This window comes from Glycine soja, chromosome 8 (genome assembly GCF_004193775.1).
Source record: "Glycine soja cultivar W05 chromosome 8, ASM419377v2, whole genome shotgun sequence".
In the NCBI taxonomy this organism is placed as follows: Eukaryota; Viridiplantae; Streptophyta; class Magnoliopsida; order Fabales; family Fabaceae; genus Glycine; species Glycine soja.
In genome coordinates, this window is record NC_041009.1 from 6755729 (window position 1) to 6780497 (window position 24769).

Below are 24769 nucleotides of genomic sequence, written 5' to 3' on the forward strand. Positions count from 1 at the left end.
TTTTAAATTTTAGTGTTATATGTAAAAAAAAATGCATTATTATATAAAAACTAATTATTATAAAATTTTATTATGTAAAATTATGTGTATTAAATATATATTAAAATAAAGTGTCATTGCTCAAAAGAGGCCTTGGGCCTGATGACGGAAAATCCAACCCACCTCATTGGACCAATGTCACTGTAACCTGTAACCATTAAATACATATCATCAATATTTCTCTTCTTATTTTATTTTATTTTGTGAATGCATATCATCTCACTCTGGTAAAAAAAAAAAAGATTGACTTGACCATAACAACGCCTTTTGTAAGTACCTATCTATTTCACACAAAATCTCGAGCATGCTAAGAAACTTGCGCCTACGATGATCTCAAACTTCAATCCACTCAACACTCAAAGGCTCATTTCAACCAACATTAATTTACCAAAACCTAGAACCTAAGTATTGTGTCCGAGTAATACGTACACTCACTCATTTTGCCTCTCTTTTTTTTTTTTTTTTTCTTTTCTTCGACGCACGTCTCATGTTCTAACTTTTTAATTTAATTCCCTTACATGAAGTATAAGTAGAGTGTAAGTTATTACGAAAACTTGGACCCTTGTATACTTTCAGAAAAAAAAAATATAGAAAAAAATAAGTATATATATGGAGAGAGAGAGAGAAATAGTACTATTGCATTGATGTCACTGTATATAAAACGATTGAGGAACAATTTCTTAAAAAAAGAAATAGCTTATCTCTTAATATATATGCAAAAAAAAAAAAAAAGTCGGAAGAATGAGTTCATGAGATTGACTTAGCTAGATGACATTGAGAGATGAATGGAAACAGCGGGATCTTTAACGTTCATATCAGTATATATATAATAATATAAATCACTAATTAAATGTTCACCAGGGAACGTAATTTTGAGTTACTAGGAGGGGGGAAATAACATGTACCAATAGACATTATAGCCGCTGCATGTGGAAGCTGATAACAGTAAAAAGAAGGCTACAAACTGCATTTAACCGATTTCAAGTTAACTACACCTTAAAAGCTAAAACTGTTGTAGAACAGCTAAGTAATTAACTAGTGCAGTGGTACGTTAATTAATATTAAAAATACTAAAAAATCTACAAACCAAATCACTGGGACTGCACTTAATTTTCATACTCCTAAGCTAGCGTGCCACATGCATTAACTCATAGATAACCATACCATCCTCAAATCATCACATGCATATGAGAAACTTATAAATCATTTTCTCATCTAATTAAGCATTAAAACTCTGGAAGGGAAGTGCCAATTGATCAAGAAGGCCAGTGACAGGTGTGGCAAGCCTAGGCTCATACGCAAAACCATGCAACTCAAATCCATCATGTACAATGTAAGGACAAGGTGGAATCCACTGCCACCTCTTCCTGCATATATCAAACAGCAACGCCTTGTCCGTTCCACGAATCATGATCACAATAAACTCACCATGCCCTACACATTCAAATCCATTTCCATCTTCCAGTTCAGCAAACTGAACATAAAGTTGCTGAGGCATTCTCTCTGACTCCACCCACATTGTCCCACAAGCCTGCAAACTCCAAACCCTCAAACTCTTGGGCACGTTCAGCTTGCTCTTCTCAACAGCAGCAACAAGGAGAAGTTTCCCCTTGCACTCAACTAGGTTTGGAGACCTCAGAAACCTCCTCATTGGGGCTTGTATTTTGAACCAAGTGTTTGATGTGATGTCATAAGCCAAAATACTGAAAGGGCTACAATTCATGCAGTAGAGTTTCCCTTCAGCATAAACCATTCTTCCAGATTCGAGACTGCAGAGCCTTGGAAGAGAAGCGGTGGTGCCCCACAGGGAGTAAAACCCTCCTCCATCGATGTGAAAGCTTTCAGATGTCAGGTTCTTAACTGCATAAGGTGATATCATGTCATCACCAGCAACAGTGACATCTATGCAGGTGGGCCTAATGGTTAAGCCAATGGAAGGGAAGAGTCTAGGTCTTAACGTTGGAGGTAGCTGAGTGAGAGAACCGATTAAAGGGTTGCTCAGAAGCATGGTCTTTGGACCAGCTTCATCAGAAACCCAGCAAAGTAAACCAGCAGAAGATGAAGCTGGAGAGAAGCCGGAAGGGACCAAAGCAAAGAAAATGCGGTACCATGACATCTCATAGGGATCAAAGAGGTACCCTTCAAACGCACCAATATGTCCACAACCATCGCTACTCCCGTTGTTGTTGTTGTTGTTTTTGTAGATGTAGCTCTTGCGGGTCTTGTGGTGCTTGAAGAACAAGAACCAGTGTTGGTGTGGTGAGACTTGGAGGTACAATTCGAGGAAGGTGTTGGAGAAGAGAAGTGCATACCATCTCTTGCAAACACAACGTGCACGAAAGAATGCCGGTGGAGGAAGAAAGGCTAAGACACGGTCAAGAAGCCTCTGAGGGAGCTTGCTCCATATTCTGCTGTTCATCCATGGAGTGGAAGTGCTGTAACTAGTGCCAGTGGTAGTAGTACTAACATTGCTAGTACCAGCATCACTGATAGGGAATGTGTACGAAAAAGGAGAGGTCATAGAAGGGTGAAAACCTTCCATATATATATATATATATATATATATATATATATGTAAGGTTATTTTTGTGTTTGCTTAGTTTAAGTGGAAACAAGGGACAAAGTGAAAAATGGAGGAAATGGGAAAGTGTAGTGTAGTATATGATATGCTAGCTAGGCTTGCCTTTAATGATAAAGGAAAGGTTATGCATGGTTTCTTCTTTTGCAGTGTCTTAATTTTTTCCTTAGAAAGATAGAGTGTGAGAAGGACCTAAGGGGGAAAGCAGGTAGCTTATAGCAATCATCTGAGATGGTTGTTGTTTCTGTTCCTCATTTTCAGTGGGGGGTGTTGGAGAGTGGAGAGAAGGGGAAGACGGTTTTGGAAGTGAAGAAGTGTGATGCAACACAATCAGAAATGGATCGAACAAAGGACGTGAGATTTTGTAAGTTGGTGGTGGCTCTCATGTGAAGAAAGAAATTATTGGGGCTTTGTGTTGTGGCATTGGTGGTGAGTGGGGACAAGTGTATATATAGGATCCAAATGGCTTTGGCCTTATTCAACTCTTAATTTATAAATTAATTATTTTTAGTCACCATTTCATAAGTTTGAAGTATTTATAAGTTTTTATAAGTTTGAAATTTAATTAGTTTGGTGGATGATTTTTTTCTGAAAAATATGGCTAATTAGTTTTAATAAGAATTTTTTAATTATTATATTGTTTTTTATTTTTAATATTTAAGAATAATGATAAATGCATATTATAAATATTTTACTAATCTATCGTTTCTTGATTTAAATCTCTCTTCTTACTACATTTTAAACCTTATTATATATAATATATATTTTTCTTCTTTTAGATAACATTGTAGGTTTCCATTTATTGGACATTTTTCATATTTAAATTTCAAATCTTATTTGGGGTTGATTTAAATGAAAGAAAGAGATGTGTAAAAATAAATTAAGATAAAATATTTGAATTAAAATATAATGTAAAAGTGTAAAATCTATATCAAATTTTAAAATTTTAATGTCAAATACACTCAAATGTAATTAACTCAAAACACTAGCATGTATAAATAAAAATCAAACACTATCTAAGATCAATTTCAGTCGAATAAAAGATAATTAATTAATTAATGAGTTCATATATATCTCTCTCTTGGCATCTTTTGTTGGGTGAGAAAGAAAGAGAAATAAAAGGCAAGTGATTCCGATGAATGCATCTATCATTTCAGTGTTGTTTTGTCAAGGCCGAGGTTGGAAGGACACAGTTGCAGAAAAGTGAGACAGATGCAATTGATGAAAGCGCAACTCCCTGCTAGTACAAACACATGGGGGCAGCATATATAAAAAAAAAAACTGATTATTCAATATTCATCCAAATCCAAAACCTATTTCTCTCAACAGCGCTATTTTTTTCTAGTTGCTCATGTTCAAAAACGCAGGTTATTCCCACAAAGGGACAAAATAAGCCCATCAATGAGAAGTACAGTCCATATGTATGTAGATGACAACTCTAGCATGAAAAAAGTGCATGAAAATCTTAATTAAAAAAGTCACGAGTCGGTTTGTTTTAATTTTCTATCATGAAAAATTATTTTTAAGTTTGAGTGTATTTGTTTGAGTTTTTTTTTCCAAAAATTAGCATCGAAAAAATAAATTTCTAATTACCAAAAATTGTACTTTATAATAACTAATTTGAGAAATACTGTAAATAAACTAATGATAACTTTTTTTAAAGCTAAAAGGGGAATGAACTAATGGCAATAGCTTTTGAAAAATTAAATCAAAGATATGTATTCCATTTCATACATTTAATTTTGGTTTGAATCAATTTATTAATAGTCATAATTCTTTTTACCCATTTGACTATAAAATCCTTAAAATATTTATATTAAATTTTACTAATTTAAATTTATGTTCATTATGAATCAATATTTTAATAAAATAAAATTGTAAATGCCAACTATTCAATAGAAACAAAGGCTAATTAATATTTGAATAAATTCTTTATATGATGATTAAAATTTAAAGAAGTACAAAATATAAAAACTGATGCTTTAATAATAGATATGGAAATTTGAAGAAATGAATATTATAGAAAAAAAATTATACACATAGAGCACAAATGCATGAATTGTTGCCTTAAAAAAAAGTGAATGAATTGCTATTACTATAATTGCTTGCATTTTTGTTGGCAGAGAATACTATATTGCATTAAATTTTGTCCGTTATAGTATTGATATATATGAGTTGGTGCAGGAATGATTATTATGAATAAAATCAGAATGATACAAAGTCTAGTGTCAGATCATACATGCATACGTCCAATCCCATCCAAACTGATGGGTTTTTGTTTACACAACACAGCGATATGAGGCAGGCGTGAACTACCAAAGGAAATTTTAAAGCTTTTGTTGCTTTGGCTTTGGAGGATGATTCAGTAGTAAAGCTAAGATAGCTCAGTGATCGAGCATTCGTGTGTAGTGTACTCACTACTACTCATACCACTAAGCTAGTTTGTTTCTTCATTCATTCAGTTTATTGCACTCGATCTCTATCTGACTATTCCTTTCTTCTTTCTATGAGTCATAATATTCCCTTTCTCTTAGCCTATTGGCTTTTGTTTGGTTTTGTTAAGGGAAGAAAATCTCAGTCAGAAAAGCCCCCCCTCTTCTGTCACGCTGTCTTGTTCGTGTCAATCCCCTCCCTCTCCCCTTCCCTTTATCATTTGTCCATCTCACCATTCATTTTATGGAAAAAGGGCTCTTGCTCAGGTTTGGAAATGTTTGTGTTCCTTCAAGAAACCTCTATTTTTAGAAAAAGGCTAACTAAACATTTTTAGTATATTATGTTCACTCCCAAGGAATCCCTACATATCAACTCATCCCCCTTTTTTCATTTTAGACAAAGTCAAACAATGCAACCCACCTTCCATTTTCATACATCCATAATGTGTAACCTAGTTTTTTTGTTTTTAAATTTATATAGGATGATAATTGCATAACCATGCATGTTAATTTTCCTAGCTACATATATCATATATCACTATTTGAATTAAATAAGGCTAGGTCATTTAAAAATTATAGCATGAAAGCTGTTTAATTTGTTGCCCATGATTAATTTGCTGCAATGTTCATTTGCCTCATTATAAATTAAAGTTAGTTAATTGTTATCGTATAATGTTATAAAGTGCCAAATCTCATGCTGGGATTATGTCACTATTGATGTGTGTAGCAGTTTTGACACTGACCACAACGCCACAAGCCCTTGCTGGCCCATGTCTGTTTGGAATTTTCCCTTGCACAATCGGCGCAGACATCAACTTGATGTAGTGGAAAATATAAGAGAGCACAAAACAAAATTTTATAAAAGATCCAAAGATGATTTCTGAAAGCATCCTGCATAGAGATTGCAAATTCAAGCACTTCGATTGTGGGATCTTGTCATATCTTCTGCTACTACACATTCATGAGATTAATTTCGAATCAACAGTGATATTAATTTAGATATTTTATATATTATTCCAAACTGTTATATTCCTCAATAAATAAATAAATGCATTAATAAATGTATAACTGTATAACACATGTAGTTATAAAGGTATTTTAATTAAATAAAATTATTTTATAATAAGAATTGATAAAATCAATTGTAGTTAATATATATGTGTGGATCGATTGTCTTTTTTTTGAGGAAGAATTGATTGATTGTCTTATACAACAATTAAATAAAACGATGATAAGAAAGAATTAATATATTCTATCCACTGTCACAGGGTAGTGATTTTCTATTTCTTTTTTTCTTTTTGGCAAGAGACATAGCAATTTCAATTTTCATGCATGAATGGCAAAAGAAAGAAAAAACAATGAGAAATACTAATCAGAAAATTCAAGAAGAGCACACAAAGATTGAGTAGCACTCACCCACATGATCGATCAACGAGATGAAAGTAAAGAAGTACTATTAATTAGTGTTACACTAAAAATAAGTGGATAAAAGGATGACCATATAAGTCAAAATAGTCAAACCAATTAATGTAGTTATATATGCATGTTTGGAGATTGGAGTTAAAGTCTACTCTAATGTTGAGGTAGCTAGCAAGTAAAAAACCAAAACTAGCAAGAGCCGACTACCATAATTAGCTGGTGCATTATGTCCGTTGCACATGCTTGGCTAGCTGCATGATATCCAGTACAAAAAAAGTGTCAGTAGTTATTTACTAACAGTTTAATAATAGATTGCCACTTGTAGTGTACTACTCCTTCCACGTACTCTCCAACATATAAGAAAAACAAAATACACTATTTTACATTAATTAAAAAGGTTATTGATATTTTTTTTTGGTACAAAATTTGTATCAACGATAGAAGCTAGTCTTAATATTTACAAGCAAATGACATTTTTTTTTTAAAATAAAGACCCTTTTTCAAACATGTTTTGTTTGAGTGTAAATAGTGAGGAGAAAAATGAAATAAAATATGAATAGAATAGAAAGGAAGATTATTTTTAGGGAACCCAGAAAAAGAACTCCACCCACCCCCCACAAATTGGAGTGAAGTGGGGGAGAAGAACTCTCTCTTTTTAATTTTTTGTTTGTTTTTGTTTTAATTACTTAAAAACCTAAGTATTTTTTATAAATAAAAATAAAAACTAGTAAATAAATTGATGTTAAATAAATGGAGTTAAAAGTTTAAGTTATTTTTAATTATTGTAAAAATATTTTTCATAAAGTTTAATTATTTATTTTTACTCTCACTTCCACTTATGTAAACAAATAAAGAAACTTTTCTCACTTTTTCGTATTTTTATCTATCGAAACAACGTGTCCTTTTTACTCGACCCCCCCATTTGGTTTCCCTCGATCTATTTCACTTTTATTCTAAATAAAGTATAAAACCAAATGGAATTGAGAAACCTTCTATGAAGGAGTAAAGTGCATTAGTGCAATAAAAGTTTGGACTCTGGATGAACTGCCAGCTGAGAGATCCAAACCTAGTTTTCTAATACGGTACGAGTGCTACATAGGAACCATTGAACTGACAAAAGTGAAAATGGTTCTCAAGTGTTTCTCCATAAGCCCACTCTACCTTGATGACCGAATAAACCTAGCAGCTATGTCATTATTGTCTTTTAACACCACTTGCATTTGCATGGAGGATTCCACCGGAACAAATCAGGCTGAGATAGTGACAAGAATGTGAGATGTGTTGGTTGAACACCAAAACCAATCTACCCCTATATGAATTGTATCAATTAGTTAATCCAAAATCAACTGTGTAATTGGATTAACTTATATTTTGTACTTTCTCTCTTTCTACACACACATGCAAGTGAGATGAACCCATTTCTTCCCTTAACAAATTTCTAACTTGTTTTCTTTCCAATAAACCCAATTCCAGCTTTTTTTTAGTAGAGAGACCACATGCATCTATTACTAATTGAAAATCACTAGTTAAGCTAAAAAAACATCATGCAAATTTGATTTATGTCCTCGGCAATAATTTATTCGAGTATTTTTTTTAATTTGGAATTGGACCATGGTTGTCTACGAAACATTTTATGGTTTTTTTTTTTCATTAGTTGGACATTGAAACTTATGAAGGTACGTACGTAAGCGTTCTGCTAACTTGAAACAGCAGAACTGATAATTAGATTTATAAGTATTTTTTAAAGATCCATTGATATGCATAGATGCATTTGTAACTTGGTTTTCCTTAAATTTTGAGAGAAAAATAAGACTGTAGTATTTTTCACTAAGAATATATATTAGCCTGTAATGTAAAGCTGGGGAGGGTAAAACAATTGAAATGAATGAATCATCCTTTCCAACACAGGATAGCAAGTGATAAATAGGCCAGGCAAGAAGATAACAAGTTACAAATTCTGTCATCGTAAGACATAATTTTGGCTGGTTTGTTTAAATTAAAAAAAAAGTGATTCTAAAAAAAACATTTTTTAAAAATGATATTTTAACACACAAAAAAGCAGAAATTTTCTTATTTTATTAAGAAAAAGTGTTTTTTTTTTAAAACTTAAACAAACAGGCCTTTACTACTATTAAATTGAAATATCATTGCAATTTTTTTTATTGTAATGAAACTTGTATGTATTCTTAAGAAAACAATTTGTTTATTTTTTGGGGCCTCGAAGGGCATGGAAAGTGAAAACAGATAAGATGATAAAAACTTGATTCTAATTGTATAAACTTTTTAACAAGTACTTCTAAAAAAAGAAAAAAAAGAATATAACATAAATTAAATTTTTCTCAGAGACCTTCAACTAGATGATCAGGTGTAAGTATGCGACTTTCGACGGTTTAATCAAATTACAGAAAGTCATAATTTCCTCCACCATTTAACCCACTAATTTTATTTACAAGTTAGTCTTTCGGTAAAAGAATTTCTTTATTATTTCTCAAACCATAAATCATTCTATTAACTCCAATAACAAATTATGCGGAAGAAGATGCGTATGCCAAACAGTTTCCTGCCAAACATTTTTTTTCTCATTCAAGCTAATGGAAGATAATGCATAAACTGAGATAATGACGCCATGGTAAAACACCAGGGGGTTTCTTGTAATCCATTGTGACATACAAACTTAAAATTTGTTAATTCCACTCAAACTATGATCCAAGGTAGACTGATGAAATTACAAACATATAATTAAAGGCAGACTATGCAGCAAAAGACTCACTTTGTACACAAAATACACATAAGAAAGCTAATGCACTCAGCCATCCTATGGCTTGATAGCAACTAATAAATTGCGAGAAATTGAGCTGAAAAGAACAAGATTTGCGTTCTCCATCTAAATTACAAGTGAGTATTTGACATCACCATCTAAAGTGGAGCTGAACTGAAAGATGTAAAAAGTTAAGTAAAAGAGTTTGATTTATATATATTCTCAACAAAATATCTTTGCACATATCATTTAAAATTTGACTTCTTTACCATATCATCATGTCTATATGTGATGATAAAGTAATTTTCTTATTAAAATTTCTGTGTAAGAAAAAACGCAACATAATCCACCAGCACACTACCACCACTGAACAAAAAAATGCACAACATAATCCACCACCTTCATCAATTGTGAGAGAATGTGTTGCCAATCTTTCAAAACCACTTAAAATAAAGCATCAGATGATCAACTACTATCATTTTCATCAATTATAAAAGAATTTTATCATACAGAGTGTGAAGGGCAACCAACATCAGAGTGATGGTGTCATAAATGAAATGTAGCATGTTAAAGCTTAAAATGATACAGAAACGAAGTTACATTGGTATTCTCCAATATTATTCCACCATCTCATTCAACTTAATTAAATGATTTAAACAAACAAAAAGTAGAAATTTTATCATCAAGATACTTCAAGGGAGAATACAAGTTAGTGTATGGTCATTCTAGGTTGACAACCAAAGCAGTGCATAACAGGCTAAGCTTCCCTTGAATTGCAAAAACAATACACGTATGAAAAATCTTGAGTTACTTCCTTCCTCGGTTAAGCCTCTGCAGTTGATAATTGATACTCCCCCAAGACTTTCTGTTCTTTTTACTCTGTAAAAACAAAATTGAAGTGTTTTTTTTTTCCTCTTGCACAACTTAAATTCTCAACTCAAAGGCAACTAAAAGCAGTTTTGATTAAACTGTATATCTATATTATTACCTGAGCATCAATACAGACATTCAATAGCTCCTTCTGACGAGCACAGGCTTCGGTGTCACTATGGTTTGCAGCCATACAACTGAGAAACAATGCCATTTCCTTCATGCAAGGTTTTTGAAGATTACCGAATCTCTTGGGGTTGATAAAAAGCGTACCAGCTTTCCGACCCATTATCCTTAAACAACTTCACATCCATGATACATCCACACAAAAAAAATGTCAATTTTTAATTTACACAGATAAATAAACATGCCATAATTGAAAATTGTGATGTACTTTTAATAAGAAATGTAAAATTATATATCAAACACTAAGAACAGTCTAATGCGTTGCTCATGTGATCAGATCACCAAAACAAAACAAGTTAAATACTGCAGTAGTGGCTAGTGCCCACTCCTAGTACAAAACACGAGACATGAACACTCTAAAATGGATCGATAATCGAAATTAAGATCAAAATCACTCAAGAGATCCTCATTTCATCCATTTTTTTCCTTCATAAATCATATTAGCAAGTGAAGTGTCACAAACAGAGAGTCAAATATGACCTTGAACGTGGTGGAGAAGAGCTCCGGACGCGGCGGAGAAGAGCTCTGGTCGCGGTGGTTGGTTGAAGAAGACGCAGTGATGATTCCACCGAAGGGTGTCCTCGATTCGCAGTGTTAGGGTTACAGAAAGGTTTGTTTTGGGGCTTGGTTTTTATGGGCCTAGGTTCTTAGAAGCCCAAAATGAAAAAAAAAGAAACTTGACCCAAATCAAAATATGATGAACACATAAACAAAAGTAATAAATGAAAATAATTATAAAGTGTGACTGTGATGTGAGTGTGGTGCAGAGGGAAAAAGGGGAAAAACAGATTTGGAGGGAAAATAAGAGAAGAGGAGATGCCGGTGGCGAGGCGAGAGACGTGCGATGGAAGAGTGATTGCTCATGTAGACATGGATTGCTTCTATGTTCAAGGTAACATAACCCTTCCATTCTGCTTTAATTTGAGAAGTGAATTTAGTGATATATTATACGATGTTGTTTGTGTTTGTGTAGTGGAACAGAGAAAGCAACCAAATTTAAGAGGCTTGCCCTCTGCAGTCATACAGTACAACTCCTACAAAGGTGGAGCCCTCATTGCTGTTAGCTATGAGGCTCGCCGATGTGGCGTCAAACGGTTATTATCAACACTCCCACATTACCACGCTGTTCATTTTATAGAGTAATTGGTCAATTTTGTATCTCCAATTGTAATTCATTTCATCTAAGTCCCTAAATTTAATAGCTTAATATTATCACTTAAGTCACTCTTTCCATGTAACTTTGGACTAAAGTGAGTGATGGATTACAATTACATATTCTAGATTTTTTTTTATTTTTTGAATTTCGTTAATTCTAGGGACAAAAATGACAGGGAATCACAGTTTCAGATACTAAATTGGCCATTTACTGTTTATTTTATTCTATTCTCTGCTTTCATATTCACCTTACCTGTGATTTTTTTTTTTTTTGCAGTTCAATGCGAGGGGATGAAGCCAAGGAGGCATGCCCGCAAATTCAACTGGTCCAAGTCCCGGTGGCGCGTGGTAAGGCTGATCTCAACTCGTACAGGAATGCGGGTTCAGAGGTATGTGGCAATGGCATTTCTAAATGATTTTTGTTTTTTAACCTTTGGAGTCATTCATTCCCTTGTGTTGAATAGTGCCCTATTTCAAAATTTTCAGGTTGTTTCGGTTCTTTCACAGAAGGGCCGTTGCGAAAGGGCTTCGATTGATGAGGTATATCTTGATCTAACCCATGCTGCTGAAACCATGTTGATGGAAACTCCTCTGGATAGCATGCAAGACTTTGAGGATGAAGTTCTCAAGTCACATGTTTTGGGTTTGGAAATTAAGGTCAGAGGTTATGCTTAAATATCTTGCCTTTTCTGCAATTTCTTTATTAGTGTTAATATCAAAATTCTGCAAACCTGATCAATCAATGAACTGAGAGAGTGCTTCATGGTTTGCAAGTATGAGGGTTGAAAGTTAACTTTAATGTTTGTGTCTATGCATTTGCTGTGTGCACATGTGTATAGCTCAAATTATGTTAAAATAAAGGATTAAATAACAATTGATTAAAAATGTAATTTGTAAAATGAATGTTTCTTAATTCCCATGTTATAATTAAAGTTATATTCATTTAGTATCTTACAAAGCTATATCAAAAATATTCAATATCATTACTTTTGATATAAATATTATAATATTATGCCAAATAATAAAACTGAATTAAGTATAACATTAAACTTAAAAGTGAGTCTACCATAATTTTTTTTTGGGGGGGGGCACACTGAATGAGGCATAAATGATAGAGAACAATGATTTGCTAGCTTACTGAAATCCCTGCTAAACTGGTCAGTCCAGTTGAGTTCTCAGGACCATACTTTTTATGGCAATGTTGTAATACACCCATTTAACTTGCCACCTCTTTAATTTCTCTTTTTAAATAAATCATGGTAACACAGACATGACATGAGAGTATATGGGAGTACTGAAACTGATTTTTTATATTCAGGATGGAAGTGACGCCAAAGATGAAGTTAGGAAGTGGCTTTGCAGGAGTGATGCTAGTTACCAAGATAAGCTATTAGCTTGTGGGGCTCTCATTGTGTGTGACCTCAGGATGAAGGTGCTGAAAGAGACAGAATTCACATGCTCTGCTGGTATTGCTCATAATAAGGTAAAAAGCAGTCTTGGTGTCCCCAAAATTCTGACAACTTTCTTCCTAAGGACAAGTTGTTGATGCTTTATATGGCCATTAACTGGTGTCTGGTTCTTCTCTCAGATGCTGGCTAAACTTGCAAGTGCTATGAACAAACCTGCACAACAAACAGTTGTGCCACAATCATCTGTTGAAGGGTTGCTTGCTTCTTTGCCAATAAAGAAAATGTAATGTCATTAATTAAAAGATGTTGTCATGTACTTCACTCAGATTTACATTTTATTTTATTTTGCCTTGAGTTTACATTCTTTGAAGTTTATGAAGATATCATATGGCTGCTTTTTCTGTAATTCTTCTAACTGTTTTGAAATTCCTATGACCATGGTCATTTAGATTGTAAAGCATGATGTTGAAGAACCCTTAACTTTCAGGAAACACCTTGGGGGAAAGCTGGGGAGTTCCTTACAAAGTGATCTTGGTGTCAACACTGTTGGTGATCTGCTTCAGTTTTCAGAGGAGAAGTTACAACAGTGGTATGGGATCAATACTGGGTGAGTATGTCTTCTAAGTTCTTACATGATGTTATATATATCTACTACCAAAGCATCATTTGGCTGTCTTTGCTGATTTCATTTTTGGGATCTCATATTTTAAATTGCAACTTTTGTGTTATTCTCCAATTGCATGCCATGCAGTTCTGATTTAGTTACTTAATTACTCATGACTGTCCATTTGATTGTCTTCATTGCAATCTGTTGGTATTCTATTCCTGATTCTAGCTTTTACAGCATTGCAGTACTTGGTTGTGGAATATTGCTAGAGGAATCAGTGGGGAAGAAGTTGAGGGGCGACTACTTCCAAAGAGCCATGGTTCTGGCAAGACATTTCCTGGGCCTCAGGCTTTGAAAACCGTTGATTCTGTGAGTGTTCTTATCTGACTGTACCCCTAGGCCCTAGCACTTTATTTTGGTTGTTACCACTCTCAGAAGCTTATTATTACTGATAAATGATGAAAACTCCCGGTTCTTTATTTCGATCAGATATTTTTATTGCTCTTGTAAATATTATGTGTTCTATTTCAGAATTCAGAGTTTCTGTTGGCTGGCATTTGCAGGATTATTATTATTATTATTATTTTTGTGTAGTTTCATAATTTTGTACATCTCTTTTTTGTGATTCATTTTTTCTCTTCAGGTTCAACACTGGCTTAATCAATTGTGTGAAGAGCTGAACGAACGCCTTCACTCTGACCTTGATCAAAACAAACGGATTGCACAGACACTGACTCTACATGCTAGAGCATATAAGGTGGTTATTCTGTGACTGATCTTTACATAATTCTCATTTACTTGGATAAATTTGTCCATTTTTACTTTTTCTCTATCTCTGATTATTGACTTTTCTTTTATCTTCATTGGTGATTTTATTTGTGTTTTTATCTTGCAGACAGGGGATTCAGATTCTCATAGAAAGTTTCCTTCTAAATCTTGTCCTTTAAGGTATGGGACTAGAAAGATTCAAGAGGATGCCCTAATTCTATTTCAAGCTGGGTTACGTGATTTTTTGGGCTTCTACAACTGTAAGGCTCATGGAAACGAAAATAACAACTGGGGAGTAACATCACTTTCTGTTTCTGCAAGTAAACTTGTGTCCATACCATCTGTAAGTTAGAACTGCTTGCATTACTAAGTTTTGGTTGTGATATGGGTTCATCTCATGCCTCCTAATACTGGATCACCTTAAAACAGTGAGAAACATCACTAGCATTTGAAATGAAAATAACCTGTAATTATTATTATGGCATGTGGTATACTGTTACTATTAGTATTTGGTATTTCTAAGTCATGTATTCATTGTTTGGCTTATACCTGTTAAAACGAGGCTTGCAATGTTATTTTCCTTTTTTGGTTGGTCCTAAGCAAGTGGATAGCTTTTAGGGTCACATAATGGTATTTAAATTTTGCATCTTACATGGCAATGGTGTCTAGGGGACACATTCAATTGTTAAATACTTTGGAGGGTCATTTCCATCCAGTTCTACATCAAATCAATCGCTGGATGTTGTGATTGATGAAGCTGCTCCATCCTCGCCTTCAGGTTTTACATCATCTCATTCGTTGCATTAATTATTAAATTAGTCAATCTCTTGCATTCAACTTTAATTTGATGAAGGCTATATGCTTAAGCAGGAAGTGGAAATTGTTCAGGATTGGTTCCCAATGAATTTGAGCTTGAATATCCTGAAGACACAGGAATGAAAGATTCAAAGGCTTGTTTGGATCAACAGGTATATCAAAGCAAGTATATGTCATGGTCAGATTTTATATGAAGATCTGTAATATGATTACACATATAGAACAATGTTTTTTACATTTATTAACAAAAAATATATTTACCAGAAGATTTTTATGATGGAAAAATTTAAGCGACTACAAGATGGATAGATTTAGAAAAGTTGTAATGGCTAATATTGGGATCTCGTAGAAATATTTGATAGCAGTTAGCAGATAGACATGCCATCCGTGTATGAAAATATAAGTGTAAAATGCCAATATGTTACTGGATTTGTTGACAAAATCTGCATGCATGTGCATCAGAATTCAAACCTATGGCTTTTGTTCTCTATATGCCGATGCTTGAGTAGAAAACACGTCCAATAATGATTCATGGGATTTCTCTTTTTTACTTTACAGGATCCGTTGTGTCATTTATCCTGTAAAGCAGATGGCTTGACTGAAGAATCCTCCCTCGTGTCACCCTCAGGTACTGTGCGATGCTGGTTTTAGCTTATCATTCTATCTTCTCTCTTGATTCCTTTTGAGATTATGATTGTTTTTATTTCAGGAAGCGAAGACAGAATCCTGCACAATGAGCCACATAGAGATTTACCTGCAACAGATCTTAGGCGTGTTTCGAATATCTCTAGTTTGAAAGCAGTTGGGAAGAAAAAGACAGCAGGAAAGAAGCTTCAAGTATGCTCTGTGACACTATTTTGCTACTGTTTATATAGTTTAACATATCTTAAGTGCAATCATGAGCATAAAAACCTTCAAATCAGTTACAAGGATCTAGGATGGTTAGTGTGCCGCTGAGTAATTTTCTTGACTGAGTATTTTATCTTCATTCTGAATTCCAATCATAGTTCTGCAAACTGGACCAAACTGGTTAAGCTGGTAAAGTGGTAATTAAGCTAGTAAATAAGGAAATCAGTTACTTACGGACCCTGTCACAGTATATAAATAATTTATTTCCAGAACTGTTAAAAACTGGTCTGAGACCAGGTGTCAGTGCAGTATGTACACAAGGTCAAGTGGTTCAAACTTTTCTTAAATAGTTTTCAGCTAATACCAAAACCAATATGGTTTTAATTATTTAAGGCATAAATATACAATTCTTTTCCTGCTAATACTTGTATCATATCTTTTTTGTGTCAAAAAGAAAGACCGATCCACTAGCCAACTTTTGTGATGGCCCAAATTTGCCAAATGCCCACGTTTCACCCAGCTAGATGCTAAGATGCATGCTGCAAAAAGCACCTAATAGATGCTGGAAAAAGTGGATGCTGTGGTGCCTCAGCCCACAAGAGTGACTTGAATAACATGGTATTACTGGCTTTTGCATGACATGCTACTACTGGCATCCAATGTCTTGCTCTTAGTCTGGTTTGGCCATGGTTCAACTATCAGTCCTTCTCAGCCTATTCAATAATTGGTTCAGCTTTGAGAATCTTGTCTCCCTATCTGTCTGTTCTAAATTGTAATATAGTATAATATAATATTACTGTAGAAGCCTCAGATATGAAAAGAATGGTTGTCATATCAACAAATAAACTTATAGGTTTTCCCTTAAAAGCGTAATAAATTCTAATAGCTTACGCTGATATAATGATTTGGAGTTTCAGCCATGAATCTATTGCATTTTAACATTTTAAGTTTTCAAAGTATAAGAATCATTTTTGTGGCAGGGGAATTGTTCAATTGTACATTTCTTCAATAATTACCATAATTCCCAGTCTTCATTGGAGCAGAAGAATGTCAAAATATCATCATCACTTGGTATTTATCTGATTCTATTCCTTTTATTTTCTCTTTGAGATCCTAGAACTGTTTCTTATCCTAATATTATCAATACTGCAGGATCTCACTCTGCTGATAATAGTCATTCAACTTGTATTCAAGTTGAGATGCCTGCTGAGCACCCTCATGAAGAGTTTGATACAAACAAGAGTCGATGTAGCGTAGGTAATATGCCACAAGGAAGGCAAGATTGGAGTTATAACATCAATGAGATTGACCCCTCTATCATCAATGAATTACCACCAGAAATTCAGCAAGAGTTTCAAATCTGGCTTAGGCCGCATAAGCGGCCTAATGTGGCTAAACGAGGTTCTAGTATTACTCACTATTTCTCACCTGACAAAAGTAGATAAAATGATTATTGACTTTGGTTTATTGTACATATTAGTCTGATTTTTTTAAGAAATATGTAAGGTAGCTGATTTGTGATTTGGCTATTTGGTTGAGACATTTTATGGTTTTTTAAGTATGATGCTCCATGTAAGGTTTTTATGTAAATAATGCATATCATTATATCCGACCGAATTCAACAAAAAATTGCTAGTGCATGTTTGGTTTTAATTCTTTGATGTAAAAAATCAAAGTGGCAGATGTAGAGAAATGTAAAAAAAAAAAATCTCGAGTTTCTCAATAATGTAAAACTGAAACAAATTTCCATTATGTAAAATAGATTGAAAACATATTCGTCAAGTTTGGCATTGCGTCCTTGAATTATGTATACGTTCATTTTAATAATGTATAATAACATGGCTTCTTTATCCAATCCATTCTATTGTGGTTTTGAAATGTAGTTCCAAGCAGGCTAGTTGTCTGCCGGAGAAGATTGAAGTCTTTGAAAATAAGAATTCATTATCATTAATATAACAATATTAACTTTCAATTAACCATAGGTTCGATCAACTCTTTCGAAAGATACCAAAAAATGGACATTATCTTTTACAAAAGTTTTAGTCAAACATGTGAGTTTAATGGTTGCATGAAAAAAAATTATAAAGAAAAGTTTATGAAAATTAGAAATGATAATTTTTTTTATACACGATGAGTTGTAATTGAATGATTGTTATTGCATAACTTATTTTCTTGATGATTTATTCTTTTTTGTTTGAAAATCTTAATTTGATTTTTATTGTGAGGTTTTGATTTTTGAGTTTTAAATGTTAGGACCCGTTTGGGATAATTGTGAGTTTTTTATTTGAGTTTCAAATGTAATTTTTAAAGCAAGACCTGTTTGATAAAAATAGAACTGAAATGGTTTTTAAATTATTTTTGAAATAATTTTACACTTATTTTTAAAACCAGACAAAAAAATTGTGAATGAATTTAATTTTTAGTTGAAAAAATATTCATTTCTTTACATTTGACAATGATATTTTTTGTTACTTCCACTACAACCATCAACACACTACTACCATTATCATAGCCATCATGACATCACCATTAGTACGGTCGTGGTCATCACTACCATCACCATCCCACTGTTGTTATTGTCACCATCATTGTCATTATTATCATCGTCATTGTAACTATTATTGATATCTTTGTCAACATTATTTTTGTTGTTAACATCATCATCGTTGTCGTCACTACACACAAAAATATTTTTAAACTAATTTTAATATTATATGAAATTTTAAAATAAATTTATTTAAAACTAATCATATTTTAAAAATTAATTTTAAATTTTTTTGAAACTAAAATTAAAAACGAATTGTTATTTTTAAAAATTTTGAAACATAAAATTAAAAACCACCGAAACAGATCCTTGTGAAGTTAAATGTAGGTTTTTGAATTATATGGAGCTAATTTAAACTTTAAACTAACCCTAAGAAATTTTTAGATATTTAACCCATTTAAATTCATAGCAAATTAGTAATAATAATATCACACAAAAAAATAGTAATAATACAGTATCAAATATAACTACAGCAATATTCACCGAAAAAAAAAATGAAAATAACTACAGCAATGGAGGGGTTGAACACTTGAACAAAGAACATGGAGGGAGGAGCTAAACAGATCGGGCAAGATTAACCTTTGGGCCATGCGTACCCGTTTTTCTTACTAGCTTACTCATATGCTCTGTTTCTAACTCAACGAACTTAAACTGTTCAATGAAACTCCCCATGAGTTTCTCTACTCTTTCCTCCTTTTCAAGCTACCATTACTAAAGTTTTGATGACAACACTGTGAACCTCAATGCCCAATGTAAAAATTCAATTGCGGATTTGAAGTAATAGTCATAATGGATAATGCCACATTTCGCAGTTTCCTTCAGGTTCTTCCCCCTGTTGAATTTGCATGCGTCTATGGATCATCTCTTCATCCATCCAACCACGACAAGGTCTTCTTTTGTTTCGTACCCATGATTTATTTTTGCTTGTTGTTCCTTTTCTCCATTCTGGGTCTCTTTTTTTTTTTTTTTTTTCCATTCACCCTTTAGTTGTTGCTTTAATATTTGTTCTCTGTTCTGTGTTTTTGGGTTTCTAGACAATCATGACAGATTATATTCTTGGCGTATCTGATCCAAAACAGTGGCATTCTGAGGTACTGATATGTGATGGTGTGTTGTGTATTTGTGTTATGAGTTGCATAGTATTATTATTTGACCGCCCCACTGATGATTTTCGTTTTTTTCATTTTATTCTTCTTGCAATGGCTTCAATCAAGAATCTGAAATTGAACAAGCATCACTATGCGTCATGGATGGTGCACCTTGGTGGCGAGAGCCTGGTACTTGCTCAAATTTAGTTTTTTTTTTTTCCTTTTGTTTTTTGGTCTCTGATGTTTTATTATATGATGATCATATCTCATACTGTATTTTGATGTGACATGTAAGATTACTGGAGTTGCTGATAGAATTGGTGTGGGAGTGCATTTCAACCCTTTTGTTACTTGGAATGGAAAGGTATTGATATTTGATAGCTTTATGACTCAGTGGTGTAGTGTGTGAATCAGACCCTTAGTTTAGTTTTAGCAAACTCACCTTCCAGAGCATTTTATTTAGAATGGTAGGATATTTATTAGTTGCCATAACATTTTTTTTTCCTGATTTGTTGAATCAAGATTACTTTTTTCATGGTTCCTCGTCTCTATAAGCAAATTTATGCAGCTGTTCAAGTATGGGGTTGTTCGAATGCATGACTTACTTCAAGACGTACAGTATTGGGAGAAATTCTACTTGTGTGGCCGGTTACAGAAACCAGTATGTTACCCTCTTTTTTCCTCTTCATGTCTAGAATTATTTGATTCTTGATGTTTCGTGAGCTCTAAGCTAGATTCTTAATTTTCACATATCAATATCATCAAATAATCTCTGAATAAAAGAATTAGATATTTTTTTTGGCATATATACTAATTTATATTTTCTCATGTTTAACTAGGATCATTTGTATAGTAAGTACTTTTAAGCTTTGTGATTCACCTCTTATTCACAGACTACCATCATGAACTAGCAGTGAAGGTAAATATGCAGAGGAACACTAGTGACACATAGAGGAGGACAGAAAAAAGAAAAAAAAGAAAACAGAAAGGCATTGCAATTACAAAGAAGGGGATGGAGGGGGAGGTGGCTGTGTTGGAGGAGAGAAAGAGAGAAGGTTGAAAAAATAAATCCCTAGTTCTCAGAATCTCAGCATCATTCTGATAGGAAAAATAATACTATTAAAAGAGATTATGGGCCATGACTAGTGTTTTAAAACAAGCAAAAGAGCCTATTCAGTTGTTGGAAGTTTATACATGGTAATCCGATCGTAGGTTAATTTCGCTCCTAAATAGCCAAGTAAATCTATGCCTTGTACTTCATACCAAGAAAAGTCCTGTACTGCATACTTGTATGCATACAACATACCAAAGTGTACCATAGTTCATGTTGTTGGAAATATTTTGTAAAATAAAATATAGAAATAGGGAGAACTTGCAGAAAAATAAGAGAAATTAACAACATAGGAAAATAACCAATATTATTCATAAAGTGAGATGGCCTATATATAGGCTTACAACCAATCTGAAAATCCTAAACAACTTAATCTATCTTCTATCATATTTATTTAAATTAATTAACAAACACAAAATATACAAGATAAAATCTGCAACAATAACAAAAACATTATCTAAAACTTATTCTAAATTCAAAATTCAAGTGAGGCAATATCTCATATCTCTAATACACGTAACACTTCTCCAGGGCTAGTGTCACATATCTATCTCATAGTTTTCCTGTCATCAATTTTCCTGATAATGAATCCATGATTGAGGCCTATTTCTTTTCCCTATGTTTTTGGATGTGTTTCAATCAGGTTCATATTGTTGTCGATAATTTAGATGTCAGCAGCACCAATTCTGTTAACTTGAGAGCTGCAGTGTCAGCTGCTCTTCTCCTGCTTCCATCAGAATTCACAGAGGTATACTTCTTTCTTACTAAATTGTTTACTTTGAGAGTTGGAACAACTGAAATGATTCAACCACATCCTTGCAGGCAGATCTATATGCCAAAGTATGTAGTCTTTCATACACAGGTGATATACGCATGTTATTTGCTGAGGATAAAAGCAAGGTATTCCTTGGTTGCTACTTAAGTAGGATGTGGTATGGAAATGTTGTCTTTTAAACTCTGATACATATAAATTCTCCATGTTTACTTGATTTCCGTGTGAGGAGCAGGTGTCTTAAGAGGTTTTATGTCAGTTTGGTCACAAATTCGGGCTCATGCTTTAGACATTGCTGCCTTTCTGAATTTATGAAATATCTCTTTATAGTTATTCTTTTCCATGTTTCTTATAGTGAAGATGTGAAACATTGGATATTTGTCATTTCACTGATATGAACCTTCCCATCCTTGATAGTTTAATATGATTAGAATTATCTACTGAAACTAGCAAATATTTTCTGCATATATTCCGTTCTTCCTTGTATTCCTTTTGTTCTCTTAGGGAATGGCAGACACCTGTTGGAAAATTGTTTGTGTTTGTGGCATATTCTTTGTGAAGGAAGCCAGATTGATCGTATATGTGTCCTATTGCCTTATGTTTTTACTGAGGTTCCTTTTTTTCACAATCTGTCCAGGTGAAAAAGATTGTTACTGGGCAGTTTGATCTATTCCACTTAATGTATAAGCCATTTCTCGAAGAATATGAGGCTAAGAAGTTATTGAGACTTTCATCAACTGCCAAGAATCAAATACATGTCTCTCAGGTCTTTATTATTTGGTATTGATTTTTGGGAGGATTACAATTTATGATATCTTTACCAACATATTTCCAATTTAGGATGATGAACTTAAAAAGGATTGACAACATTAAAAAAAGTTGATTAGGCATTTATTTGGTTCATTCATTGTAAATTGGAAATATATTAAGTATTAACCAAGTATTCTGAGTAGTAGTTCTCCCGTTGATTACTTGTTTTATCATGCATTTGGAAGAATTTATCTTTGTTGTGCCTTGAACTCTATGCTGCACTCTATGCTGAAGTATCACCTCTTGAAAATTGAAATATTGCAAACAAACTTGTAGTCCCTCAATTTTTTTACCCAAACAAGAAAAGCAAAAAGAAGTCCTATGAGAAGTAATGCATGAACTTGTGATTCCTTCTATTTATGTCCATCGTGTTATTTGGTGCCACTTGATGTTGTCATGAAGAGGCATTTTTCTTTGTTTCTTTCTTTCTTTCTTTAGTTTCTGTTAAGAAGGAGAAATATAAGCAATGTTTTACTGCTATTCTGTGCTTTTCATCTTCTAGATATTCTAGTTTTCATCTTTGGTTGTTATACTTAATGGAAAAGCTTATTTCCAAGTTGTATATAAATGCATCTTCGTAGTCTACATAACAAGTAAAGAAACTTCCTTACTCTTTTAAAACAGGATTGTGACTTATCAGTTGCTTGTTCTCTAGTTTCTGCTCTTCCTTCATCAATCAGAAGCCAGATCAGCATGAAGGAAGAAATAAGGGAAACTGGTATGCTTATGATATTGTTAGACTTGTTTCTGAATTATTGCTTTATTTCTTAACGGCTAATATTGTTGAGGTCCAAAATGAACTCTCTTGTTCTCAGAAGTATAGAGGTATAAAGAGGGTGACATTATTGGTGAACAGGAATTGATTGATTTTCTTAGTTATTTGAATCTTTAGATGATACTTCATGGTGGTGAGATTGTACCTCAGAATAGTGTGATGTGCGTCAAATTGTGAAAAATGGGCTACTGTGATTTCAGGTAGAGTCATACCTGATACTAAAGTTAGCACAAGAGAAGCAGCTGCGAATTGCTTGCAGAGAATTCTGAGGCAAAGAGTAATGGTTTCAAGTGCAAGGCAGGCCATATCAGGCTTTCTGGCTGTTGGTGGGGTAAATGCTACCAGATATCTTGCTAAGAAAGTTAACAAAGCCTGGAAATCATGGAGCTGATTTTTGCTGAATTGACAAGCATAAACATGAGGTTTTCTTGCTGACATAGCTAGTGACCATTTTCTGTTTCATTTCCTCCCTTTCTATCTCCTTAATACTTTCCACGTTTCGCAATCAAAAGGGTTTAGTAACTGGATTGGCTGGTGTTTTGGTTTGTCAATACATTTTGTAGTTAAATTTAACCGTGCTTTGTCGGGCAAAGGGAATATAGTTTTTGGAACACCAAGTTTGAATTCTGTAGACTCATTTTTGTTTCTTCATCTCCTTTTTTTAAAAAAATTGAGTTCTTATTTTCTTAAGAGGTTAATTTCTCTTGGAAGAGACCAGTATTTCGAATTCTAGTGCACAAAAATGTTAATGATATCGCATTATTGTTTTAATACTCTATCAACTTAATTCATTCACTTTATGAACAGAATGTAGACTGTTAGCGCCGTATCATACACTTCACCTTCAAGATTTATTATTCATTGAAGTCAATTTGTCCTCCTTTTCTTACTATTTCAATCTGTATTTAGTATTTAGTTATAAGTTAAACTACTCATTTACCCTCCTTTCCGTCTTAATTGTCATAGTTTATTTCAATTTATAGTTTAATATTTCTTTGCCTTTTGATTCATTCTTTTACTTAATTTAAAATCTATACTACATTTATACACATTTTAAAACTATAAGCCACACTATTAATTTGAACTACAATTTCTCAAAAGTTTTTCTACTATTTCAACAAATTATTTGCACTTCTCATTTATATAAGATGTATTTATAATTATAATTTCTATCTCAAATATTATATTTATTAAAATTATTTATAAAATTTTATATTTATATTGTTAGTCTTTGATTTTTTATAAGAAATATTTACATTTAATTATGTAGGAGAGAAATTTTTCGTGATATAATATACTACTCAACAAGAGGTCTGTATTTAACGTTATATCACATTTTTTAATACTCTATCAACTTAATGATATAACATTTTAATGTTATACAAGAAATGTTAAGAAACATATGACCACATGAAGAAAGTTGTCCCTTAAAATATAAGTAGCGTCATTAAATGTAATTACCACTTAAATCATTTAATTTAATGGATATTTTTAAAATAAAATTTAAATTTATGATATTATTAATTAAAGTTAATTACTTTTATTTTTATTGTTCTTGATGAATTGGATATTTATTTGTTATAAATAGGAACTGAAGTGTACCAATATTTAAATTATACGGGTAAATTTACATATCACGTTCATGAAAACTTTACATAAATGCATTGATATATCTCAGGGATACTAATTAGTTCCTCTACTTTCTAAAAATAAATAAATTAGTTCCTCTACTCGCCAAGATGATACTCTTAAGAGAGAGAAAATTAAAAAACCTAAACTGAT

General features: G+C 33.0%; 4 protein-coding genes across 6 annotated transcripts; 2 read left to right on the forward strand and 2 right to left on the reverse strand.

Moving 5' to 3' along the window:
- Positions 1-1258: 1258 nt before the first annotated feature.
- LOC114423737 (protein UNUSUAL FLORAL ORGANS-like) lies at positions 1259-2581 on the reverse strand. The gene has a single exon (XM_028390601.1). It carries the CDS (start codon positions 2579-2581, stop codon positions 1259-1261), a length of 1323 nt encoding a protein of 440 aa, XP_028246402.1.
- Positions 2582-9688: 7107 nt separating this feature from the next.
- Positions 9689-10895, reverse strand: LOC114421509. The gene is made up of 3 exons (XM_028387465.1): positions 10763-10895; positions 10215-10398; positions 9689-10105 (listed from the first exon to the last, which is right to left on the reverse strand). The coding sequence occupies exons 2-3, from the start codon at positions 10383-10385 to the stop codon at positions 10034-10036; spliced, it is 243 nt and encodes an 80-aa protein (XP_028243266.1). The 5' UTR covers positions 10386-10398; positions 10763-10895; the 3' UTR covers positions 9689-10033.
- Positions 10896-11042: 147 nt separating this feature from the next.
- LOC114421508 (DNA polymerase eta) lies at positions 11043-17526 on the forward strand. The gene is made up of 16 exons (XM_028387464.1): positions 11043-11174; positions 11256-11376; positions 11715-11826; positions 11924-12094; positions 12756-12920; positions 13026-13129; positions 13334-13453; positions 13699-13822; positions 14097-14210; positions 14349-14564; positions 14891-14999; positions 15092-15189; positions 15596-15665; positions 15747-15874; positions 16867-16957; positions 17039-17526. The coding sequence occupies exons 1-16, from the start codon at positions 11099-11101 to the stop codon at positions 17329-17331; spliced, it is 2112 nt and encodes a 703-aa protein (XP_028243265.1). The 5' UTR covers positions 11043-11098; the 3' UTR covers positions 17332-17526.
- Positions 17527-18934: 1408 nt separating this feature from the next.
- On the forward strand, positions 18935-23714 carry LOC114423473 (phosphatidate cytidylyltransferase, mitochondrial-like). Of its 3 annotated transcripts, XM_028390237.1 has the most exons (11): positions 18935-19183; positions 19254-19319; positions 19466-19522; positions 19646-19708; positions 19815-19883; positions 20088-20180; positions 21274-21378; positions 21453-21530; positions 22040-22168; positions 22837-22930; positions 23188-23714. In XM_028390237.1, exons 1-11 carry the CDS (start codon positions 19175-19177, stop codon positions 23376-23378), a joined length of 954 nt encoding a protein of 317 aa, XP_028246038.1. In that variant the 5' UTR covers positions 18935-19174; the 3' UTR covers positions 23379-23714. The 3 variants fall into 3 exon arrangements, with proteins under 3 accessions (XP_028246038.1, XP_028246037.1, XP_028246039.1); XM_028390236.1 differs by having other exon boundaries at positions 18935-19319; XM_028390238.1 differs by lacking the exons at positions 18935-19183; positions 19254-19319; positions 19466-19522 and having other exon boundaries at positions 20075-20180.
- The last annotated feature ends 1055 nt before the right edge of the window (positions 23715-24769 follow it).